Here is a 20,765-nt window from a genome sequence, read left to right as displayed (position 1 = left end):
AAAAAACCTCCTAGGATGGAATTCGTTATCAAATTATAGGCTTACCTAGGTTGTTACATAGACTCGTGGTTTTACTAAGATCATTTACAATATATAACTTGCAGAATGGGATGACCATGACACATGGACTATTGATATGCGACCCGATCCTTGTTGAAAAAGTTGGTACTTTTGCTTCCCTGGAACTTTGACAATTTGAGTGCAACAAGCCTAAAACAACTCATCTTCTAGTCCTTCCTTCTTCGCTTGGAGAGAGGCTTTTCTAATTTGACTCTCTTACTTCTTTTCTCACTTCAGATTACTTGACCGAAAATCTCGTCTCCAAATGAAGGCCGAGCTGCCTATATATAGTGGTCTGCCCATCAAATAAGCGGGCTTCTACTAGTGACAAGGCCGACAAGCCTTTCTAGAGATATCTTTGGCCCGACTTGAAGGAGGTGCTTGAGCTTAGCCTTGGAGGGTCTTTTAATGACTCATATACATATGTAACATGCCCAATAAGGGTCTTCCATACATGACATTTACTCAATAGACTTTTATGACATGATGACTCATCCTAAAGGCTCACAACGGGAGCCTTAACTAAAAAAGTAAATTCCTTGCTCATGAAACCCATGAAACAAGCATTACAAAAATAATTTTATTTTCTTCTTTACATCAATTACATAAAATCATAATTACACATGTCATTATGAAGACCAAACCTAGTCACACTTTTCAACAATAGCATCATGGAATGAGATTCTCCATGTGTCATATATGACCAAAATTAGAGAGAATGATCCGAAAAAGGACTATCATTCTTCCTATGTCAAGTATATTGATTAGAATTAGAAAGAATGATCTGAAAGGCTCAAAATTACTTAGATAGAGTGTGGCCTTTCAACATCAAGATCATTTAGCATCAAGCCCAAAATTACTTAGATAGAGTGTGGCCTTTGGGGATTCACCATGTGTTAGATACCGACTAGAATGATGGTGAACTAAGACTTAGTCTTTATAGCATGTGTCAGGAAGACCAAAATTATGGTGACTAGTTGATGCTAATGATGTACCATATGTCAGGAGTACCGACCAGAATCATGGTGAGGATACACCATGTGTTAGAGGTACTGATCAAAATTATGGTAGTCATTTGATGCTATCGATGTGCCATGTGTCACAATTATTGATCAGATTATGGTAACTTGTTTTACCGCGTGTCACAATTATTGACCCGATTATGGTATTTGGATTCGTTATAACCTTTTGTTAAAGAAATTTGTCAACATTGTTGATTTATGATAGCATCGGATGTGCTCTAGCCATGAAATTTGGTGGAGAGGCTAAGGCACACGAGATCTCCAAGACCCAGAAATCGTTTGGGGAAATTCCACCTGGATAGAGAGATATTAAAATAATTAATATTTTTAATGGGGTTTCTAAGTTTAAACTTAGGAAAATTAAAATATTAATGTGTATTAATATAATATCGGTGAGAAAGTTCTAAATAACGAAGATCAAACCAAATCTAATCTTAGTTGTTGATTAGGGACTTAATCTCGGCCGTTGAATCGTCAACAGGAAAAGTATAAGGGGAGGCTTGAGGGTCAGTTGGAGACACACCAAGTTGATCAAGAATTCGATTTTTTGGGGCAGGATTTGCTGAGAAATCAAGTTAGTGATCTGTTGCAGCGAGGGGCAATTCGGTAGAAGGCCGAGAATACATATCAGAGAGGCAGAGAAAGTGTTGGAGAGACAACACAGAGCCTAGGAAGGCTAATGCAGAGTCAGCCAGGACTGACGTAGAGGTTGAGGAGGCCAGCGTAGAAGACGCAGAGGGCGAAAGGCTGACGCAGAGACTGGGAACTGAGAGGCAGATGCAGAGTAGAAGAGGGTGATGTAGTTCCAGAGAGAAGCTTGGAGCAACTTTTTCTCTCTAGCTAAGGAACTGTCGAAGTTGCCGTGGGATTAATCATTCGGTTGCTGGTCAGCCAGAATATCTGTCTCTGAAGAGAGGTACTTCTGCCAAGGAAATTATTTGAAGGGTGAGCCATTTCTGGCAGCCTAGTTGTATTCAAAAAACCGCATAATAATAAAACCCTCATATCTGATGCACCGGTTTTCCCGCATTGGGTTTTTTCGAGGACGATTGTCCAAAAATAACAGTGTCCCTTGTGTGATTGTCTCAGTTATTTTAGTTGCTGATATGTATGTGTTAAGGCTGCATTTGTGTTTATTTCGGTATTTATATTTATAAATAACTTATTAATGGAAAGAACAAGTAGGAGATAATAAACCAGATAATGCAGTAGGGATTTCTGATGTGTCAGACTTAGAAATTTCAACATGGTATCAAAACATTGTAGATCACAGGAGGACTGAAGGCACCAACATAAATTTGAAATTTGCAGCAGTAGCAGCCGTCCCAAGAGACAATGTTGTTCTAGAGCAGAAGCAGCAAGAGAAGAAGTGATGCAGAGCCTATGTCATCATTTCGAGCCAGGAGGAGGGCTAGTGCAGAGGCAGAGAGGGGCAGATCAGACCTACGTAGTGCCCGATCATCTTTCTCAGCCAGGAAGGATTGATGCTGTGGCCAAGAGGGGAAGATTCAACCTTTGCTGGGATTGTGCAGAGCCTGAAGGGCTCAGTTTCATTAGTTGCCGGGATTTAGGGAGCTATGGGCAGATTGTGATTTGAGGAGCTGGTGGGACGCTGTTTCTGTCGAAGCAGAATAGTGTCTAAGGAGACGGAACCAAGGTAGAGGGAATCACTACCTCGACGGATTTCTAGCCAAGGAATCCAGATCTGTGTTGCAGTGGCAAACAAGGATTGGAGAGGAGTAGTTCGACAGTTGGCCAGAGGATTTCCAGGAGGGAAATCAGGACTTAGACGGAGATTTCTAGGAGGGGAGTGGAGACTCAGAGGGAGTCCAGAAGAGGAGCTGAAATGACAATGAACATATTAAGGGATCATGACAGGTTGGACGGGGCTTCCAACTTTGTCATCTGGAAGGCCAAGATCTTGACAAACTTGGACAAACATCGCATCAAGGACTTCGCCTTGAAAACCATAGCTGTCCCAGTTGACCCGAAGGCAAAATGATTGATCCTATATGGGGTCAAAGATCATGTCATACCACATATTGCTGGGAAGAATACAACAAGGGAGATGTGGGAAGTGTTGACCACCTTATACCCGGCTCTTCCGTGCAGAGGAAGATGCTGCTGGAGAATTAGCTGCAGTCATATTAGATGCAGAAGGGAGAGCAGATAGATCCGTTCCTTCTCAGGTTGCAAGAGATTTGCGACCAACTTACTTTCATGGGGTTTACACCAGATCCAGAGTTTATGGTCAGGACTACTCTGAATGCAGTCTCCGAGGAGTGGGAGACATTTGTCCAAAGTATTTTGGGCAGGGCTACTCTTCCCAGTTGGGAGGAGATGTTGGCAATTCTTCGCCAAGAAGAGATCAGGAGGATAACCAAGATGGGGAGTAGTGGCAAGGGAGATTAAATTAAGAAAGAGGAGGAGGAGGATGCGGCTCTAGCATCTGCGAGACAACAAGGCAAGAGGAAGAAGAAGGACATCTCCAAGGTTAAGTGCTTCCATTGTGGGGAGCTAGGACATTATGCATCCTAGGGTCCCAAGAAGAAAAACAAGGGAGAGGCTTCCGATTCAAAGGCAGCTCTAGCTAAGGCGGAGAAAGAGGTCGAGATTGATGACGATTGTGCCATGAGTGCTCATGTGCCTCTAGAAAAGAGGTGGGGTGATATCGAGTTGTAGTCAGGAGGACTACATACTAGGGGCAAGATCCTTGAGGTACCCAAACTCTTAGATCACATCTGACTATGGGAGCCCTTAACGACAATAACATGATGACAGGTGTCGGGTGGAGCAAAGTGTAGTGGAGCAGCAAGGCAGTGCTTAGGTGCAGAAGTTTGAGGCAGCGCAATGGAGGTTGCAGAGTGCGAGAGGTACAAAGGTGTATGCAGCAGTGCAGTGGCAACAGAAGGAGCACAAGATAGCAGCAGAGGCAGCTTCAATATCACGAGGCTTCTAGACTGACTGGGATGTCAGTATTTGGGAGAAGTCAGTTACCTACTTCTCGGTAACTAAGTTGCAGTTAGCACTGGCAGTGCTACGGGCAGCATGGGCAACATGTTGAGAGGGAGTTGGAGTACAGATGTAGCAGTGGTAGTGCTAGGGGCAACATGGGCAACATGTTGAGAGGGAGCTGGAGTACAGATGTAGTAGTGGCAGTGGCAGTGTCATGGGCAGTAGTATAGGGAGCAACAGTGTAGGGGATGTGAGGCAACAGACCAAGCATCAACATAGGTACTGGTGCGGAGGATCAGTGTGATGTTTGAGTGGTGGAGCATTACTAGAGCACATTCCTCGCTAAGAGGGAGTGTTGATTTGTGGTAGCATCAGATGTGCTTTAGCCATGAAATTTGGTGGAGAGGCTAAGGCACATGAGATCTCCAAGTCCTAGAAATCGTTTGGGGAAATTCCACCCGGATAGAGAGATATTAACATAATTAATATTTTTAATGGGGTTCCTAAGTTTAAACTTGGGAAAATTAAAATATTAATGTGTATTAATATAATATGGGTGAGAAAGTTATAAATAACGAGAATCAAGCCAAATCTAATCTTAGCCGTTGATTAGGGACTTAATCTTGGCTGTTGAATCGTCAACAGGAAAAGTATAAGAGGAGGCTTGAGGGTCAATTGGAGACACACCAAGTTGATCAAGAATTCAATTTTCTGGGGTAGGGTTTGCTGAGAAATCGAGTTAGTGATCTGTTGCAGCGAGGGGCAGTTCGACAGAAGGCCGAGAATACATATCAGAGAGGCAGAGAAAGTGTCGGAGAGACAACACAGAGCCTAGGAAGGTTGACATAGAGGCAGCCAGGACTGACGCAGAGGCTGAGGAGGCCAATGTAGAAGATGCAGAGGCAGCGTAGAGGCTAGCAGAGCTAACGCTAGGCTGAAGAGGCAGCGCTGAGGAACTTTCGTGGGGCAGACTGGGAGCTGAGAGGCAGACGTAGAGCAGAAGGGGGTGACACAGTCCCTGGAGGGTGATGCAGTTCGAGAGAGAAGCTTGGAGCAGATTTCGCTGTCCAGCTATAGAACTGTCGAAGTTGCTGTGGGATCAATCATTTGGTTGCTGATCAGCCGAAATATTTGTCTTCGAGGTACTTCTGCCAAGGAAATTATCTGAAGGGTGAGCCATTTTTGGCACTCTAGTTGTATTCAGAAAACTGCATAATAATAAAACCCGCATATCTACTGCACCGGTTTTCTTGCATTGGGTTTTTCCGGGGACGAATGTCCAAAAATAACGGTGTCCCTTGTGTGATTGTCTCAGTTATTTTAGTTGCTGATTTGTATATGTGTTAAGGCTGCATTTGCGTTTATTTCGGTATTTATATTTATAAATAACTTGTTAATGGAAAGAACAAGTAGGAGAAAATAAACCAGATAATGCAGTAGTGATTTCTGATGTCTTAGACTTAGAAATTTCAACAAACATGAGAGCATCTAGATAAGAATTTGAATGCGATGGATCCGGAAGTAAATCTACATAAGCATCTAGATAGTCATTATGAATACCTCCCTAGCTAAGAGGAGTGTTGAATTTTGTAGCTATGGTTGGTCTTCATAATTTATATTTTTCTTCTTGATATGTTTATAATGATAGATGCAAAGCATGTTCTTCATGTTTGTGTTGAAAGAAAAATTAAAGTCATGTTCTTCATGTCCTTTGCAAAATAGAAAAGTTTAAATTTTGAAAATTAAATTTATTGGTTCCAAATTAGCCATGTTAGCCCTCCTCCTAGTCAAGTCGGCCCCAATATAGACACACCCATTCAGATAGCCAGTCTACTATATATATGAGGCATTCAACCTCCCTTCAAGTACACAATTTGGATCTTTTGTTCAAGCAAGTAATTCGGATCTCCTGAGGCAACAAGATGAGACAAGTCTGAGGCAGATAGAAAGGATTTCTCCGAGGCAAAGAAGAAGCTGATCTAACATAGAAAAGAAGTCGATCTGAGGCAGAGGAGTCACCTCTGAGGCAGAGTTCTATTTATCTCAAGGATGAATCCGAGGACGAATTTCTGAGATGATGAAGGCCGAATTTCTGAAATGATGCAGACCAAATCTCAGAGGCATGTTAGAAGACCAAATCTGAGAGGCATGTTGCAGGAGCGAATTTCAGAGGCATATTACGGGACTGGATTTTCTGAGGAAAGTACAGGACCAAATTTTTGAATGGGCAAACTTATGACTTGACTAGGAGGTAGTGGACCAGGTTTCACCAAGCATTCTTAATGACTAGATGATCTAGGTATATGTCTTGTTGAACTAAAGAATTTCCCCAAGGAAAAGGCTGCTGGGTTTTCCCCCATGTGGGGTTTCCCGGGGTAAATGTTTGTGTTCTTGTGTGGCTGTCTCTTTATGATCTTACTGGCATTTTGTTCTACTGTTGATATCCTCAGTGTAATTGCTTTATGATAAATAAGAATGCATGAAAGAATTAACCTAAGTAGAAATCGTAAGAAGTAATTATCAGTTTAGAGAATACTTCGAAAAATCAACATGGTATCAAAGCTATGGTGAAAAAACAGCCCTGAAAAAGAGTCATCTAAACCATCTCTAGGGATCTTCTTGTCAACTAGCCCTAGATGCCCTAGTTCAAGAATCAAAGGTCAAGAATTGACCTCCTGTTTGAAGAAAAGCTACATTTTGCCAAGTCATAGAAGGTTGAAATTCTGGTACTTGCAAAATATCTGTCTGTGTTAAGGACAGCCGAAGGTTTAAACCTCAGGTCGAGGAAACCTCAGAGCCTATCTCAAAAAGAATGAGGATCATTAAGGATCAGGCTGCAGATCTAAATATAGTCTCTGTCCCAACATTAAAGGTAGAAAGTCCTTGTGAATGACCTCAGAGAATCCGAAAAATCTGAAATGATGGGAGAACCTGCCTACAATTTTGTTTTGATTTATAATTTGTTCTTGTGATACAATCAGGTTAAGGTTTTGATCATGTCTACAAGGATCAGTGGAGCTTATTTTGTTTATAAGGATATAATCTTGTGATGAAAGATACACTATACGAAGTCTCTGTGACTAAGGCTGTGAATCTAAGGTCAAGATCTGCATAAGAAAATTTACATTCTATTCACTACTGTTTAGGCAGAGTCTAGGAAGAAATGACATCAAAGTGTTGTGTAATCCGTGCCCTAATAAGGGTCTATCCAAACAATGAAAAAGGAGCTCTATGATTGTTCTATGTACGACCTCAGAACTTGAGACAGAGGGACAAGAAATATATACTGTATAACCAAAGTTCCAAGACCTCAGGACTGAAATTCAAGAAGGGCTTCAGACCGAACCTCAGAATCTGAACAGAAGTTCAAAAAGACCTCAGGCCCTGTTGCAGTAGGTCGAAATGTCTCATAATCTATTACAGTAGACCGAGAAACTTTAGGAAGTCCAGGAATTTCAGGAAGTGGCCTGAAGGAATCCAAAATATCTCTATCTGATGAAAAGCCAGTTGTGAAGTTTACTAAAAGTTTATGGAAGGCACTGAACTGATATAACTATGACAAGTTTGAAGTACCTCATGCTTAAGTTCTCTTTGAGATTTGTTCTGGCTTTTAGAGCCAATAAAAGATACTAGTCATACTATTTAATAGTTTGAAGAATTCTAAGGTCTCCATGCGGAAGATATTACAGTGATGGGTTGTTCAATAATGAAGTATGAGACCTGAGAACTCAGACCTATAAAGTGACTAGCGAAGTTATAAGTTTGCGAATGAAAGGACTGTAAGGATCCTTGAAGAAAACCTTGGGGACAGTTATGAACACTGAGGGAGTCCTTTTCGAATTCATTGGTGAGCTTTACAAATAATCTTCAATCATGATGATATATGATGTGGCATGAAAGTTATGGTTGTGGCTCAAAGCTTGACAACCCCACTGAATAATTTTGTGCGTATATTGAATCTGGAATCTGATAAAATTTCTTCCTTTATCTTATCACTGCTCTTGACTTTCACATATTCTCAACTCATTTAGTTTGAAAAAGACCTACAATTATTAAATGGCAGGATTAAAACAATAGAATTACATTTATGAAAAATATAAAAATATTGAATTCATTTATCAGACATGATCAGTAATGTTAAATTAACACTGTAAACATGTTGCAGTGCACATTTTGCACATGTCACTCACATCATTGACACCATAGTGTAAAGTGGAGAATCGCTTGTTGGTCATAAAACCCCTCTATGTAAATGCTCCCAATCCATGATTGATTGGTGTCATGATTAGCTTTTAATGATCTTAATGTATAGGAGTTGTGGGTAGCAACCTCTTTTAATGAGGTCTTCCAGTTTTAAACAACTTCCTAATTATCTGGGAGTGAACCTCTCACAAGATCCACTGATTTAGGATCTTGTCTGTCTTTTTAGAGTGTAACATAGCTGATGATCAATAACTTGATTTATTATGCTATGTATGAGTTTAATAAGTCAAGATTAGGAGATAATAAAATATAATCACCAATAAAACCAGTAAAATATTGGTGACCATTGCATATGAGTAACTCTGTTGTACAGTTTTCAATATGAGTGGTGAAAAGTACATTAAATTTTCCTTTCATTTATGTGGAGATTATAGTGTCCTATACTGAATGTCAGAATGCTGGTTACAATCTTTTAAATGTGAGTTTGACATTTTAACTGTTAGTCATGTTTCTCGTGAAGGATGCCAATTTTCAAGATTTGCACTGATAACACACTGTTCGCTGAATAAAGGATTAACATATGGCACAGAGAATCCTAAGTTGATTTTTGATGAATTACAATACTACATTTTACAACCCTTGTTGCTGTTCCCTCTCATTAGCAAAATATTTACTCACCATATGGAGTTACTATCTTACTTGTATGTGTGCAAAGCTCTTTTAATTTATTTTTTGATGCATTTATGGAGAAGAGTGGCATGGTTATTATAATATTATTTACTGAAATAATACACTTCGGCCCATGTTTGACCTTTCCTTCCAAGTTGTGTAGTAGAAAAGAGTTTTGTGTGTGAAAGTTCTCTGAAATTGTGTAAGCCCTTGCATTAGGTATGTCCTGTTTTTGGGTCAGATACTTGTGACAAGGAACAAATTTTTTGATGATTTCAGTGGTTGCAGGGCCAGTGTTATCAACTGCTACTGGAAGAAAACAAGACACTGAAGGAGGTGGTCCCATTCAATCCAGGTAACTATCCAGAATAATTTTCGTAAAGAACCTTAGTATTGTCGTGGAAAGGTATTTCTGCTGTACCTCGTGTGACATTGTTTTCAGACTAGATATACTCTGTTCCTAATGCTTAGTGGATTAATTTCCAATATGCTTTGTTTCATTTATGGATTTAAGCTTGCTTTTGGTCTTACTAGGCTGTTGTGTATAGAGACAATAATCATAAGTTAATATTAATATTGGTAAACCAGTAATTAATAATCATAATAATACTAATAAAAAACATGAAGGGTGCTACCCCTTCACAATTGTGACTAGTCAATGAACATATATACTGTCAAGAGAGTTATTGTAAACCCATCATTCAATCATTGTTCAATACATCATAGATATTGTGATACTTTTGTATATCACAAGTGTGCTTGTTACAGTAAAGCTTGCAGTTGAAGCAAGTTAAGGGGTTTGCTTTGAGCATGCATTAGAAAAGCTGCTTTCTGGTGGTGCAGGTGTTCATTTTTGAGTAGTTGCAAGAGGTATTCCACAGCTACCTATGTCAGCCAAGAAAGGAAATTTAATTTAATTTTAAGATGCTAAAGTTGGCCCCAATTGGCCAAGTCGGCCTTGTTACCCACCACCTGTGGGTAGTGTATATGGGAGATTTTTTTTTTCTCCTAGATGGTTCTTAGCTGGCAACCAACAGCCCCTTGCAGCCCCCAGATAGCTCGATGTGCCATTTTCTCCACCACCTGAGCCAGCCATGTGGTCCCTTGTCCATTTGTTATGAATGTATGTTGGAAGGTGGGCCTCCCGACCCCAAATGTATGGCTTTTCATTGGTATAGTTGAGTACTTTTCCTTACTTGTCATGGGAACTTTTGGGCATGAATTGGTGGGGGGATTCGGCAGAAAGAGTGGGTTAGGTATGTATTCTTGTCTCCATTTGCTTGATTTCGTGGTTACCCTTGTATCCTAGTCCTGTGGGATTTCCTTCATTGGCCATTAGCTTTATGGTTGGCCCTACATGGGAAATCCTTATTTTGGTTGTGTGGTCCCGCTTCCTGACACCACTTACATTACTCCCTTTCCACTCATTTGAGCCCCATTCATCTCTTTTCTCGTTCGGGTCCACATTTGTCCACTAGGTCCACATAGGGTTAGCCTCCCCCTCCCTTTGTCCACACCTTGGGTCGGGCCTGAAATGATGCCCCAAAGGTTGATGCAGCTAAAAAGAAAGTGAAAAGCATAATTTGGCCACTCTCAAACAGGAAATGTACCACAAAATGTAAAGGATGGCTGGGACATACAAATTTAGCACGTGGTCAAAAGCCGAGCATGAGCTCTACCCCTTAGTCATGGCCATAACCTTGGTTCCTATGGGCCCTAGATGAGCCCCCGCCATCTTTAAGGAACCCATGATTGTCCCAACACCTGGTGGGCGATGAACTGCCCCACCTCAACAGGGTATCCCCTGCTACACATTACACATCATGCTCTCCATCCCCTGGAGTCTCGAGCAATTGTGAAGAAAAGAAAATCAATCAATGGCAAAAGGCATATGAAGAAGGGTGGAAAAACAAAGGCCGGGGTAACTCGTGTACCATAATTTGCTCCCTCTTACACTCATATACCTAGGTGTGGGCTTCTCTTGTTATAGCTACCCAATGTACCTTGACATGTGGTTTGGATGATTCCCTTTATCCTCGTTGCATTGCATCATTATATCATTTGCCACCTACCTCTGGAAAGATGTACCATGGACATGCCACCCTCTTTAGAGGTTGAAACCACCTAATAGAGTCCTTGGTTAACCCCTTTTTTTGAGCTTGGAGACACTTGTACTTGCCAAAGCCGACTATGTAAGGGCATGCCACCATGAAGTGCCCCATTAATCCCATTACTTGTAAGCATTATTGCTTGATTATTCTAATGATTTGTTGTATTGAAGGGCAATGGGAAGCATTGGATCTTATGCAGGATTGCAAGTGGGTCTTCATTTATGTCTTGGTCTCCCTATACGAGGTGCTAGATCTCCAGAGGGTCACATTGGCACTTGTAGGGTGAGCTTTGAGAGCCATGGGTCTTCACCATAGCAGATATTCCCTGCTAGTTCTTGCTTTGCCAGCAAGTGCTTCTGTTAGCTCCTTTTCCTCATCTTGAGAATCTTCTTGACTCGAGGAAGAATTTTTTACTTCCGTTGGTTGAAGAGGCTTAACCTTCGGCTCCTCTTTTGACTGCTCCTTGGAAGACACCTCACGAGATTTTCTGAAAGCCCTGTCCTCCATGAACTTTACATCTCATTGAACTACTACCTTCTTGCTCCCTGGAAGGTAGATTCTGTATGCCTTAGCGTTCTTGCTATATCCCACCAGATATCCCTTTTCCGCAGTTTGATCCAACTTCTTCCTCTTTTCCTCTGGTATGCGGTAATATGCTAAACTCCCAAATATCTTGAAATGATTGATTTCAGGTGTCTTCCCTGTGAAAACTTTCTCTGGAGTAATCTTGCCCAACGCCTGATGGGGAGTCTTGTTCTGAACATAGACTGCTGTGTTGCATGCTTCTGCACACAGGAATTTCGACATATCCTGATCGTACATCATGGCCCTAATTGCTTCTACAATAGTCTTGTTCTTTCTCTCTGCTACTCCATTCTGCTCCCGATTGTAGGGAGCTGTCCATTTTCTTCTGATGCCCTCCTTAGTGCAGAAACCAGTGAAGTCCTTATCGACGTACTCTCCACTATTGTCTGAGTGCAAAACTTTTATTTTCTTCCCAGTCAGATTCTCCACTAGAGCCTTGAACTCTTTGAATCAACAAAAAACCTCGTCCTTGGTTTTCAAAAAATAAATCGAAGTTTTCCTTGAGTGGTCATCAATGAAGGTAAGGAAATACTTAGCACCACTGAGAGCTTTGACGGACATAGGTCTGGAGATATCTGAGTGTATCAATCCTAGTACACTTTTGGCCCTGTGTTTGCTCCTAGGAAATGATGCCTTGGCATACTTTCCTAGAGTGCATCCTTTGCATACATAATCTCGTTCTGTACTCAGATCCGGAACTCCTGTTACAGTGCTCCTGAGATTTCTTAGAGCTCCATGGTGCAAATGACCCATTCTTCTATGCCATAGTTCATTCAAGTCCTTGTCTCCATGACTGCCTATTAGTGCCATTGGTGATTTTAGTTGTAATCTATACAACTTGTTACTTTTGATCCCGATCTGCACTTTCTTTTTTCAGCTCGGGTGTTTGACGTATACCTTCTCCTTGATGAAGTAGACATCATAGCCCTTGCCATGAAGTTGCGACACAGAAAGTAAGTTCATCCCCAATCTTGGTACATGCAGCACATTTCTAGCACAGAACCATTCTCCCGATTCTGTTTGAAAAACTATGGTACCCTTCCCTACTGGAGTACACTTTGCCTTGTTCCCCATGGTGATCTGAAAGTTCATCTTCTCCTCTCGATATTCTGAGAAACATTATTTGATTCCCGTCATATGCCACAAGGCTCCACTATCTTTATACCATACTTCTGATGATGCAGAACTAGTCATACAAGCCACTTCTTCTTCTAGCCTGGAAACCTACATAGAGAAATCAAAGTCTCTTTCTCTTGTGTAAACTTCTGAAAATCTGTGCGAGTCCCCTGACGTGGATGCCTCTGCATCGTGGTCTCAACCCATAACTGATTTTCCCTTCCTGTCTTTGATTACTTGCTCTGATACCATGTGAAAATTCTATCACTGCAACATCTGATTTACTTTTCCTACTTATTCTTCAATAATTTATGAAATTCCTTCAATGAACATTAAAATAAATTTTGCTGCAAATATCACACCGTAATACAGAAACAAACACATGTACAAGAATCAACACATTGACACAGATATTTTGGACAACAGTCCCCGGAAAAACCTAATGTGGGAAAACTGGTGCAACAAGGGAGGATTTTATTTATTCAACAATTCTTTAGTACAACAGAGTGCCAAACTGGCTTACCCACAGAGAAAAAAAAAAACTCTCCAACACTTCTTCCAGTCCCAGCATCAATGTGGCTGACATCTGCGTGGTTCCTAGACACTTTGTGTCAGCCCCTGCTTGACTGTGTCAGCACTGGGCCTCTCTGCGTCACCCACGCAGACACTCTAGTGACTGCGCAGTCTCCTGCTACCTTTGTGTCTGCCTGAAATGCCCTGCATCTGCCTTTCCTGCCTCAGCGTTGGTCTCCAGTGGCTGATCCCGTCTCTTTGTTTCGTACTCGTTGCTTCTTGACTGCTCACCAGACCACTAGTTCGGATTTCTTAGCTAACCCTGCTCTAGAAATTGAACTGACTGGTCTCCCTTAGTGTATTCTCCAGGTGAATCTCAAGCCTTCTCTTATACTTTTCTCATTGACAAATCAACGACCGAGATTAAGTCCCTAATCAACGGTGAAGATTGACTCTGGCTTGATCCATGAATTTTGGACCTTTCTAACACAGTTTTATATTAATTCACATTAATATTTTATTTTCCCTAAGTTTAGACTTACGGACTCCATTAAAAATATTAATTACTTTAATATCTCCCCAACTGTTTAGAATCTGCCCAAATCATTTTTGGGTATTAGAGATCTCATGTGCTTTAGTCTCTCCACCAATTTTCGTGGCTATAGCACATTCGATGCTACCCCAAATCAACATAGGAAAATCCTAGGCAACAGAGGAAGATGAAGGTTGAAGTAGTGGAGCAATGAAGGTTTTCTTAATTTTTTTTTTTCGAAATTTGCAGCAAATCGAAAAACCCAGTCAACAGATAAATGGTAGCCTAGAAACTCAAAAAAAAAATTTCAGAAAATTTTGATTTAAAGTCATGTATCCCTTTGCTTCAGATTTATTCCTGAAACCCTTTTAAAAATTCCCAGATCTAAGAATTTTAAAACTCTTGAACTACAAAAATTTGAATAATATCCCTGCAAAATGATATTGAGGCTAGATCTTACCCTCCAGGGCCTAGATCTGGCTTCAAACAAAAATCTTCCTTCAAATCTGCAGCTGCAAATAAGAAAAACAAAATACCCAGAAACGATATACACAATGATTAAAAAAAACCAAAACACAGTAAAATTACAAAAAGTATACGCTGAAGGCTCTAAGTAGCCAGATCTATCATTATGCTGCATACGAATTAAAAGATTTTTTAAATTTTAGAGGTGCTAACTCGAAACCCTTTGTGCATCACCAACAAAAATCTTATGATAAGCCAGGAGCTAATTTAGTTGGGCTCTTCAGAAAATACGGATTGGGAGTTGGTTGGTCCAACTGAAAACATCCCCTAACACCCGATGATCTAAAATCAAGATTTCCCTGCAAAACTCAATCTAGCCATAAAAAATAGAGCGAAAAAATAATAATAAAATTCAGTCAAATAGAGATACCCGCTATTACATTCAAAATTTAAATTATTACTCAAACCCCAGCGACTGAGCAAGATCGCTGTACTCAAATCACTCTTCAGAAGCTATGATCAATGGCTTTAGAAAAAATTATGCATGAAAACAACACATCTTACAGTGTTCCCATGAAGAGTAACACCAACGGAATTTAACCCTAAAGTCTTTCTTTATTATCCAGAAAAAGATTACATCAGAGCTTCTTGCTAAGCGCATGACTCAGAGATCGGATAGATGAACTGACCAATGACTTCCTATTTAAAGATAAATCTTCCAATAGCTAGTTCAAGTGATCTTTGTCAAGGCAATCTTGACCGTTGATGAAGATTGAAATTTCTTTTAATATCATCCTTTGAAATATTTAAATATTGAGGAAATTCGAAATTTTTATTTAAATGCATTTCAATTAACTCAGAAATAGAATTTTTGAGTTAATTTCTCCAAAATTTTGACTTTGAGTTAACCCCCAGAGATCAAAGGTTTAAAATCTATAAAAAAATTAATTTTACCTTTTAGTCTTGGGACCTTTTAAAATTTAATTTTTTTAGGACCGACGAATTTTGCTTTTGGAGAATTTAAATTTACCAAGGACCTAGAATTATTTAAATTTTTGGCTTAAAATTTTCATTAATTTTGGGCCAGAAAATTTAATTAATTAACTTATGAGGGGATAAATTATTTTTCCAACCCTCAAGACACTTTACATCATAATTGTCATATTTTTTACATCATAAGGGAGAAAACCCATTTGTAATAGACCCTCATAGACTATCCATTTCCACGACACATATAATCCAGCAGACCAAACAATTTGTCATAAAATAATCTAACCAAATAGTTAGGATTATTCCCAAATTGCTTTTACATAGACTCGATCTAGAACACTAGGACTCGCCTAAGATCCTAGCGACAAAATCCATTCCAGCTTTGGGGTAACACTGGAGGGGAAAACTCTGCCGACCATCCGAGAATGGATCGATGAGACAAAAAACCTCCCAGAATGGAGATCGTCACTAGAAAGGTAGGTTTATTTAGGTTGTTACATACATGACATTGTTCTGCTGAGATTATTTACATCATATATATGCATAATGGGTTTACATTATAGCATGATGATTAGGTTGATGATAATAACTGGACGACACAGACACATCGATCACGGGCTATCCTTTTTGTGAAAAAAAGGGGTGCACTGCCATGGGTCGTTGACACGTAGTGGTCAACATCTGGCTCTACTTGGGGACATGTTGCTGCACCGGAGGAATGTGAGAATCCAGAATCTGCATCCACGCAACACACAAGATAACATAAGTAGCGTCCATCCAAAAATCATCATATAATATTAAGCACATGAAAGATATAAGCTCTTCATTTATTAACTATCCTAATAACATGAAAAACATAAATCTACCTACAAAATAAAATACCGAAATAAAAGGGTGTAGGGTTAGGAATACAATGCAAAGGATGCCCCATGGCTTCAAATGCGTTCAATGCAGTACATGCTGAGCATTTGCTTGCTTTCAGGCAAATTTGTAGGCTGCTTTTCAGATGTGCCATGTTCAATTGTGCATATGGTAGGATTCTTCTGTCTCTGAAAATTAAGCCGTTTGGATCCGTCTTCCACAGAATTTACCTGAAAACCCTGAAACTTATCCAAATTATTTAAAAAGTGAATAACATGTGTTTCATTATCAAAGGCCTGCCCATGTTCAGATTTATCTGGGATAGAAGGTTTAAAAATGATATCTGTCTTAGTTTTATCTTCAATAAATTTATCAGACAACTGCATGGTAGAAGCAACAACAACTAACTCATCAGCGAAACAATTTTGCTCTCTTGGGATAGCTTCAAGATTGATGGCATCAACATACTCCATGGTATCCCACAACATTTATATAATTTCTTAACCTTTGATTTTTACATGTAAGTTTATTTTTTATTTGCATGATAACTAAATCTGAATCACCCTTGATACTCAGCAATTTGACTTTCAAAGTTTTTTCCATTTCAATACCCAAAAACAAGGCTTCATATTCAACCACATTGTTGGTTGGTTCAAATTCTAACCAATAGGCAAATTTGAAAATATGACCAAGGGGAGATTTTAAGACAATTTCGACACCTTACCATGCCTAGATGCTGCACCATCAAAGTACAAAATCCAAACTTTATTTTTTAAGTCACCCTCTTTTTTATCAACCTTGACCTCTACGGGAATGATCGAATTAGATAAAATAGCATGATTCCCAGTGTCTGGTCGTTCACATATTATCTCATTATGGGGACTTTTAGGATCTTTGACATGGAATCTCCTTTCGGGTTCTCTGTTTAATTTAAGAAATCCTTGACCATTAGGGGAAGGAATCGTAGCATATGATCAATTCTTTTGAATGCTTCCTCCTAAATCAGAGGCCCATTTCCTAGACAAAAGCATACCCCAAGCATTAGGCACATCAACCACAAGTATGTCCATGACAATCATGATATCAGGGTAGACAGACAGATGGACTTGTCAGTCCTTAATTAACCCATGAACTTCAATTTTTTTTGAATCCATGGCACATATGTTATAGTAAGGTCTAAATATCCTTAAGTTAAGCTATTCCATGACTCTCTTAGTCATCACACAAGCGGAAGCACCATAGTCAAGCATACAATTATATAACCGATAATTATTAACAATCAAAGTAATGAAAAAAGAAGAATGCCCTTTGTTATCGGATTCCATAGTTTGCAAATACACAGGAGCATCTTGGTAGAAAGCCTCAGTTTCCTCTTCAGTTGCATTCACCTGGGTATTGCCAATAGCACTTAGTAACGTGGCCTTCTGAGTGGGGATCTTCACTATTTCGGTGACAGGAACCAAAACTTTAGAGTTATTAAATCGACCTCCTAAATCAATATTCATACCAAAAGCTGACTCCGGGTTAAGACTTAAAGAATTAACTTGATTATCATTTTGACTTCTTCTTTGATAGGTTAGCCCCTTGTCCCTAGCAATTTCAAGAACTCGCTTAGGAGGAGGCTCCTCACTAAAAAGTTTAACCAAGACATCAGTTTCTTGACCAAAACTATTAATGCTATATGAAGATGTGAAAGCTCTGACGGGTTGACTATTTCCCTTGACCTCTTCCCAATTCTCTTACGATAGATGATACTCTTTACCAACCATGTTTATTTGATTATTTTTCCGAAGCATCTCATGATGCATGATTCTCTTGATAACAGGACAAGTAGCTTCTTCATGAAGCTCATCATAGGTCCTACAGTAAGGCGGGGTGTCCTCCACAAGATTATTAGTTTCGAGAGGATTGGGAGGCCTCTGCGCACTGGTTTGACCTTTTTTCGGCCAATTATTTCGATTATTATTATTATCCTAACCCTTAGGTTGATGATTTTGCATTTGAGCTCTTTCCATTTGAATCAACCTAGACTGTAATGTAGGTATTTCCTTAGCATGATCAACAATCATCCTAGCTTGATTTAACTCCATATTTTCTAACTTCTTAAGCAATTTTTGCATATGTTCTTCTTCAGATCCCTTTTCTTTTCCTTTAGGTTCTTTTAATTTAACATTAGATCTATCAAACCCATGAATTTCAGATCTGCCAAAAGCAACGTTATCTTTTTCCAGCTCTTCAGCTGTGATTTGACAAGCGTTGTAGTCACTAGGCTTGGACCTCCTTAGCTCATAAGAAGTGTCAGGATTGAAAGCATCGAGATAATATTCTAGAAGCATTTTCTCAGTTGGTTTGTAATCAATAAATATCTCTTTAAGCATACCATTAAACCTTTTATTAAATTCTTCACACGTCTCATTTTCTTTCTTTTTAATGACACTAATGGCTTTTGCTAGAAATCGATCTTCTTTCTTATCACCAAATTTCTCTCTAAAAGCATTAAGGAGGGAATTAAATGAATCAATGCTATGATCAGGCCTATCCCTAAACCAATCCATAGCATCCTTCTCAAGGGTCAAGACGAAGCATTTCATTTGCACATCCTCATAATTATGAGCATTAGCGAATTTAGCCCACCAAGTCTGAAAAGCATATAAATGATTTTTAATAGTGATTGCATTATTTCCTTGGAAAGCGGGTAACTTGTCTAGACCATTATTAGGAAGGTTATGGGGATAACCCTGGATGTTAGCAAAGTTAAGAGGCTCATAGATATCCATGATGTTTGGAACGAGAGGATTCAAGAAGAGTGAATGGATGTCACAGAGAGCTTCCTGGCCGAGATTGTCAAGGAGTGTACGAGAAGAGAGCTTGTGTAATCTAGCTATGAGAGCCCTTTCAGGATTCAGAGCAGGATTAACCACGCTGCTTGGTTCCTCCTAGTACATGCCCCTATAGAAGATGAAGGAAGTGGAGTCGCCACCCAAATAGAAATCTAACTTAGACACAGAAGATGATATGATGAAAATGAGATGAAGATGAATGGGTGAAGATGAAAGGATCAAATGACGAGAAGAGATTGAGAGGACCAAGGACAAAAAAACTTCGTCCCCAACAATGATGCCAAAAAATGTTGTCGCACAAAGTGTCTAGCACCACGACAATGCTCACAGTAAGGGGTGTCACTCTAATCCTTACTCACTCCGTTTAGACTCTCTCCTAGACAAGTCAAGGGGGGTAGTTCCTAAGATGAATGAATGAGGATAGCCTGTGGAACACAGGTTTTAGGAGACTTAAAAATGAACAATTTGATGAATGTGAAACAAATCTTGGTTAATCGAGATTGATAGATCTAGAAATTAAGATAAGTAAGACACAACCACAAGATATAAATGATTTTAGACCGGTGCCCTTATATTCAATTAACCATAGAGTAAATGAAAACAAGTTATCCAGAGAAATTTATAAATGTGCTGAAAGTGATGATCGCGAACGATTAAATGTAAACTACCAAAACTTTATCATGCAAGATTTTCTAGCAATTAAATCCCATGAAGAATTATGAAACTTAAGTACTAAGTGTGATTCTAGATTTGAATTTTTTTTCTTCAATAACCCAGATCTAGAAAAATTTATCTCTCATATAGTCAATAATTTTAAAACATTAATTGCACTTGGCAATAGAGAAATGACTACCACAAAATTTAAAATTTTACACTTAACACAAAAGACACCAAGGGACTTTAGATTAGAATTTTAATTATCCCCTAGGTAACTTTAATATGCTAAGTTGACGAAGCAAATTTAATGTGGCAATTCAATTTTTTAATTTGACCAAAAATAAAAATCTAAAGTACTTAATTAAATTTATTTATTTTTAAATGTGAAAGCTCAAATTCCCCTTTTGATTTAATTCCTTAGCAATTCTAGAGTCACCAAACAATTTTTAAAATTTTAAGATTTTTTAATGTATTTTGAATGTTTTTTTTTTGTTAAATTAAATCAAAATCAAAATAAAAATTTAAAATAAAAAAAATAAAAATCAAAACATAAAAATCAAAGTCATAAAAAAAATTCTAACAAAAATAAAAAGGAAAAGGGTAAACCAAAAACAAAACAAAAAATCGAATTTAAAGTAAAAAATAAATCTAGGAGCTATCCAATGTAAAAAAAATCAAATTAAAAAAATAAATCGAAAGGACGAGAACTAAAACCCTAACCGCATAAACATAATACAAATGAACTAAAAAAGATATCGAATGTTTGAGTGTTGTGCAGGTTTGGTCGACAACGGTGTTGTACCTCTGAGTTGATAATGGTGAACTATCAAGCCAGAGCATCTAAGATAATTGTTTTGGGGTTTTTGTTTTAAATTGGAGGACCAATGCATGAAACAGATGTAACACTGTAATGCCTAACCTTTTGAATAATATTAATTCCAAAGCAGAGGGTTGCTATAAAATTTCACACAGTGAAATAGCTTGAATAGTGGTGAGCAGAAACAAAGAAATAATATGATTATCACAATTTGCAGACAAAAAATTGTGTAATCATAAGTATGAAAATGTCTGACCGATGTTTAGAAGGTTCAAGAGAATATGCTTATGCTTACAACAAGATGCTGATGATTTATTGATTCAGAGGGAATTAATTAAATAGACAATCCATTAATCGTTTCTCTCTCTA

At 38.9% G+C, this 20,765-nt stretch overlaps 1 protein-coding gene across 2 annotated transcripts in view; it reads left to right on the top strand.

Moving 5' to 3' along the window:
• Positions 1–20,765, top strand: part of LOC149163182 (uncharacterized) — a 52,064-nt gene that overhangs the window by 7,680 nt on the left and 23,619 nt on the right. The window contains exon 2 of one of the 2 annotated variants that reach the window (XM_089437559.1): positions 9,198–9,264. In XM_089437559.1, the coding sequence (XP_089293685.1) occupies positions 9,198–9,264 (67 nt within the window). Of the gene's footprint in view, positions 1–9,188; positions 9,265–20,765 lie in introns of both variants that reach the window. The other variant, XM_089437558.1, reaches the window with a different exon arrangement.

Source organism: Pinus tabuliformis, chromosome 5_2 (genome assembly GCF_031772625.1).
Source record: "Pinus tabuliformis cultivar Carrire ecotype Pingquan chromosome 5_2, CPIR1, whole genome shotgun sequence".
Taxonomy (NCBI): domain Eukaryota; kingdom Viridiplantae; phylum Streptophyta; class Pinopsida; order Pinales; family Pinaceae; genus Pinus; species Pinus tabuliformis.
The sequence above is the reverse complement of the archived record's forward strand: the minus strand, read 5'-3'. Positions and strand labels throughout refer to the sequence as shown.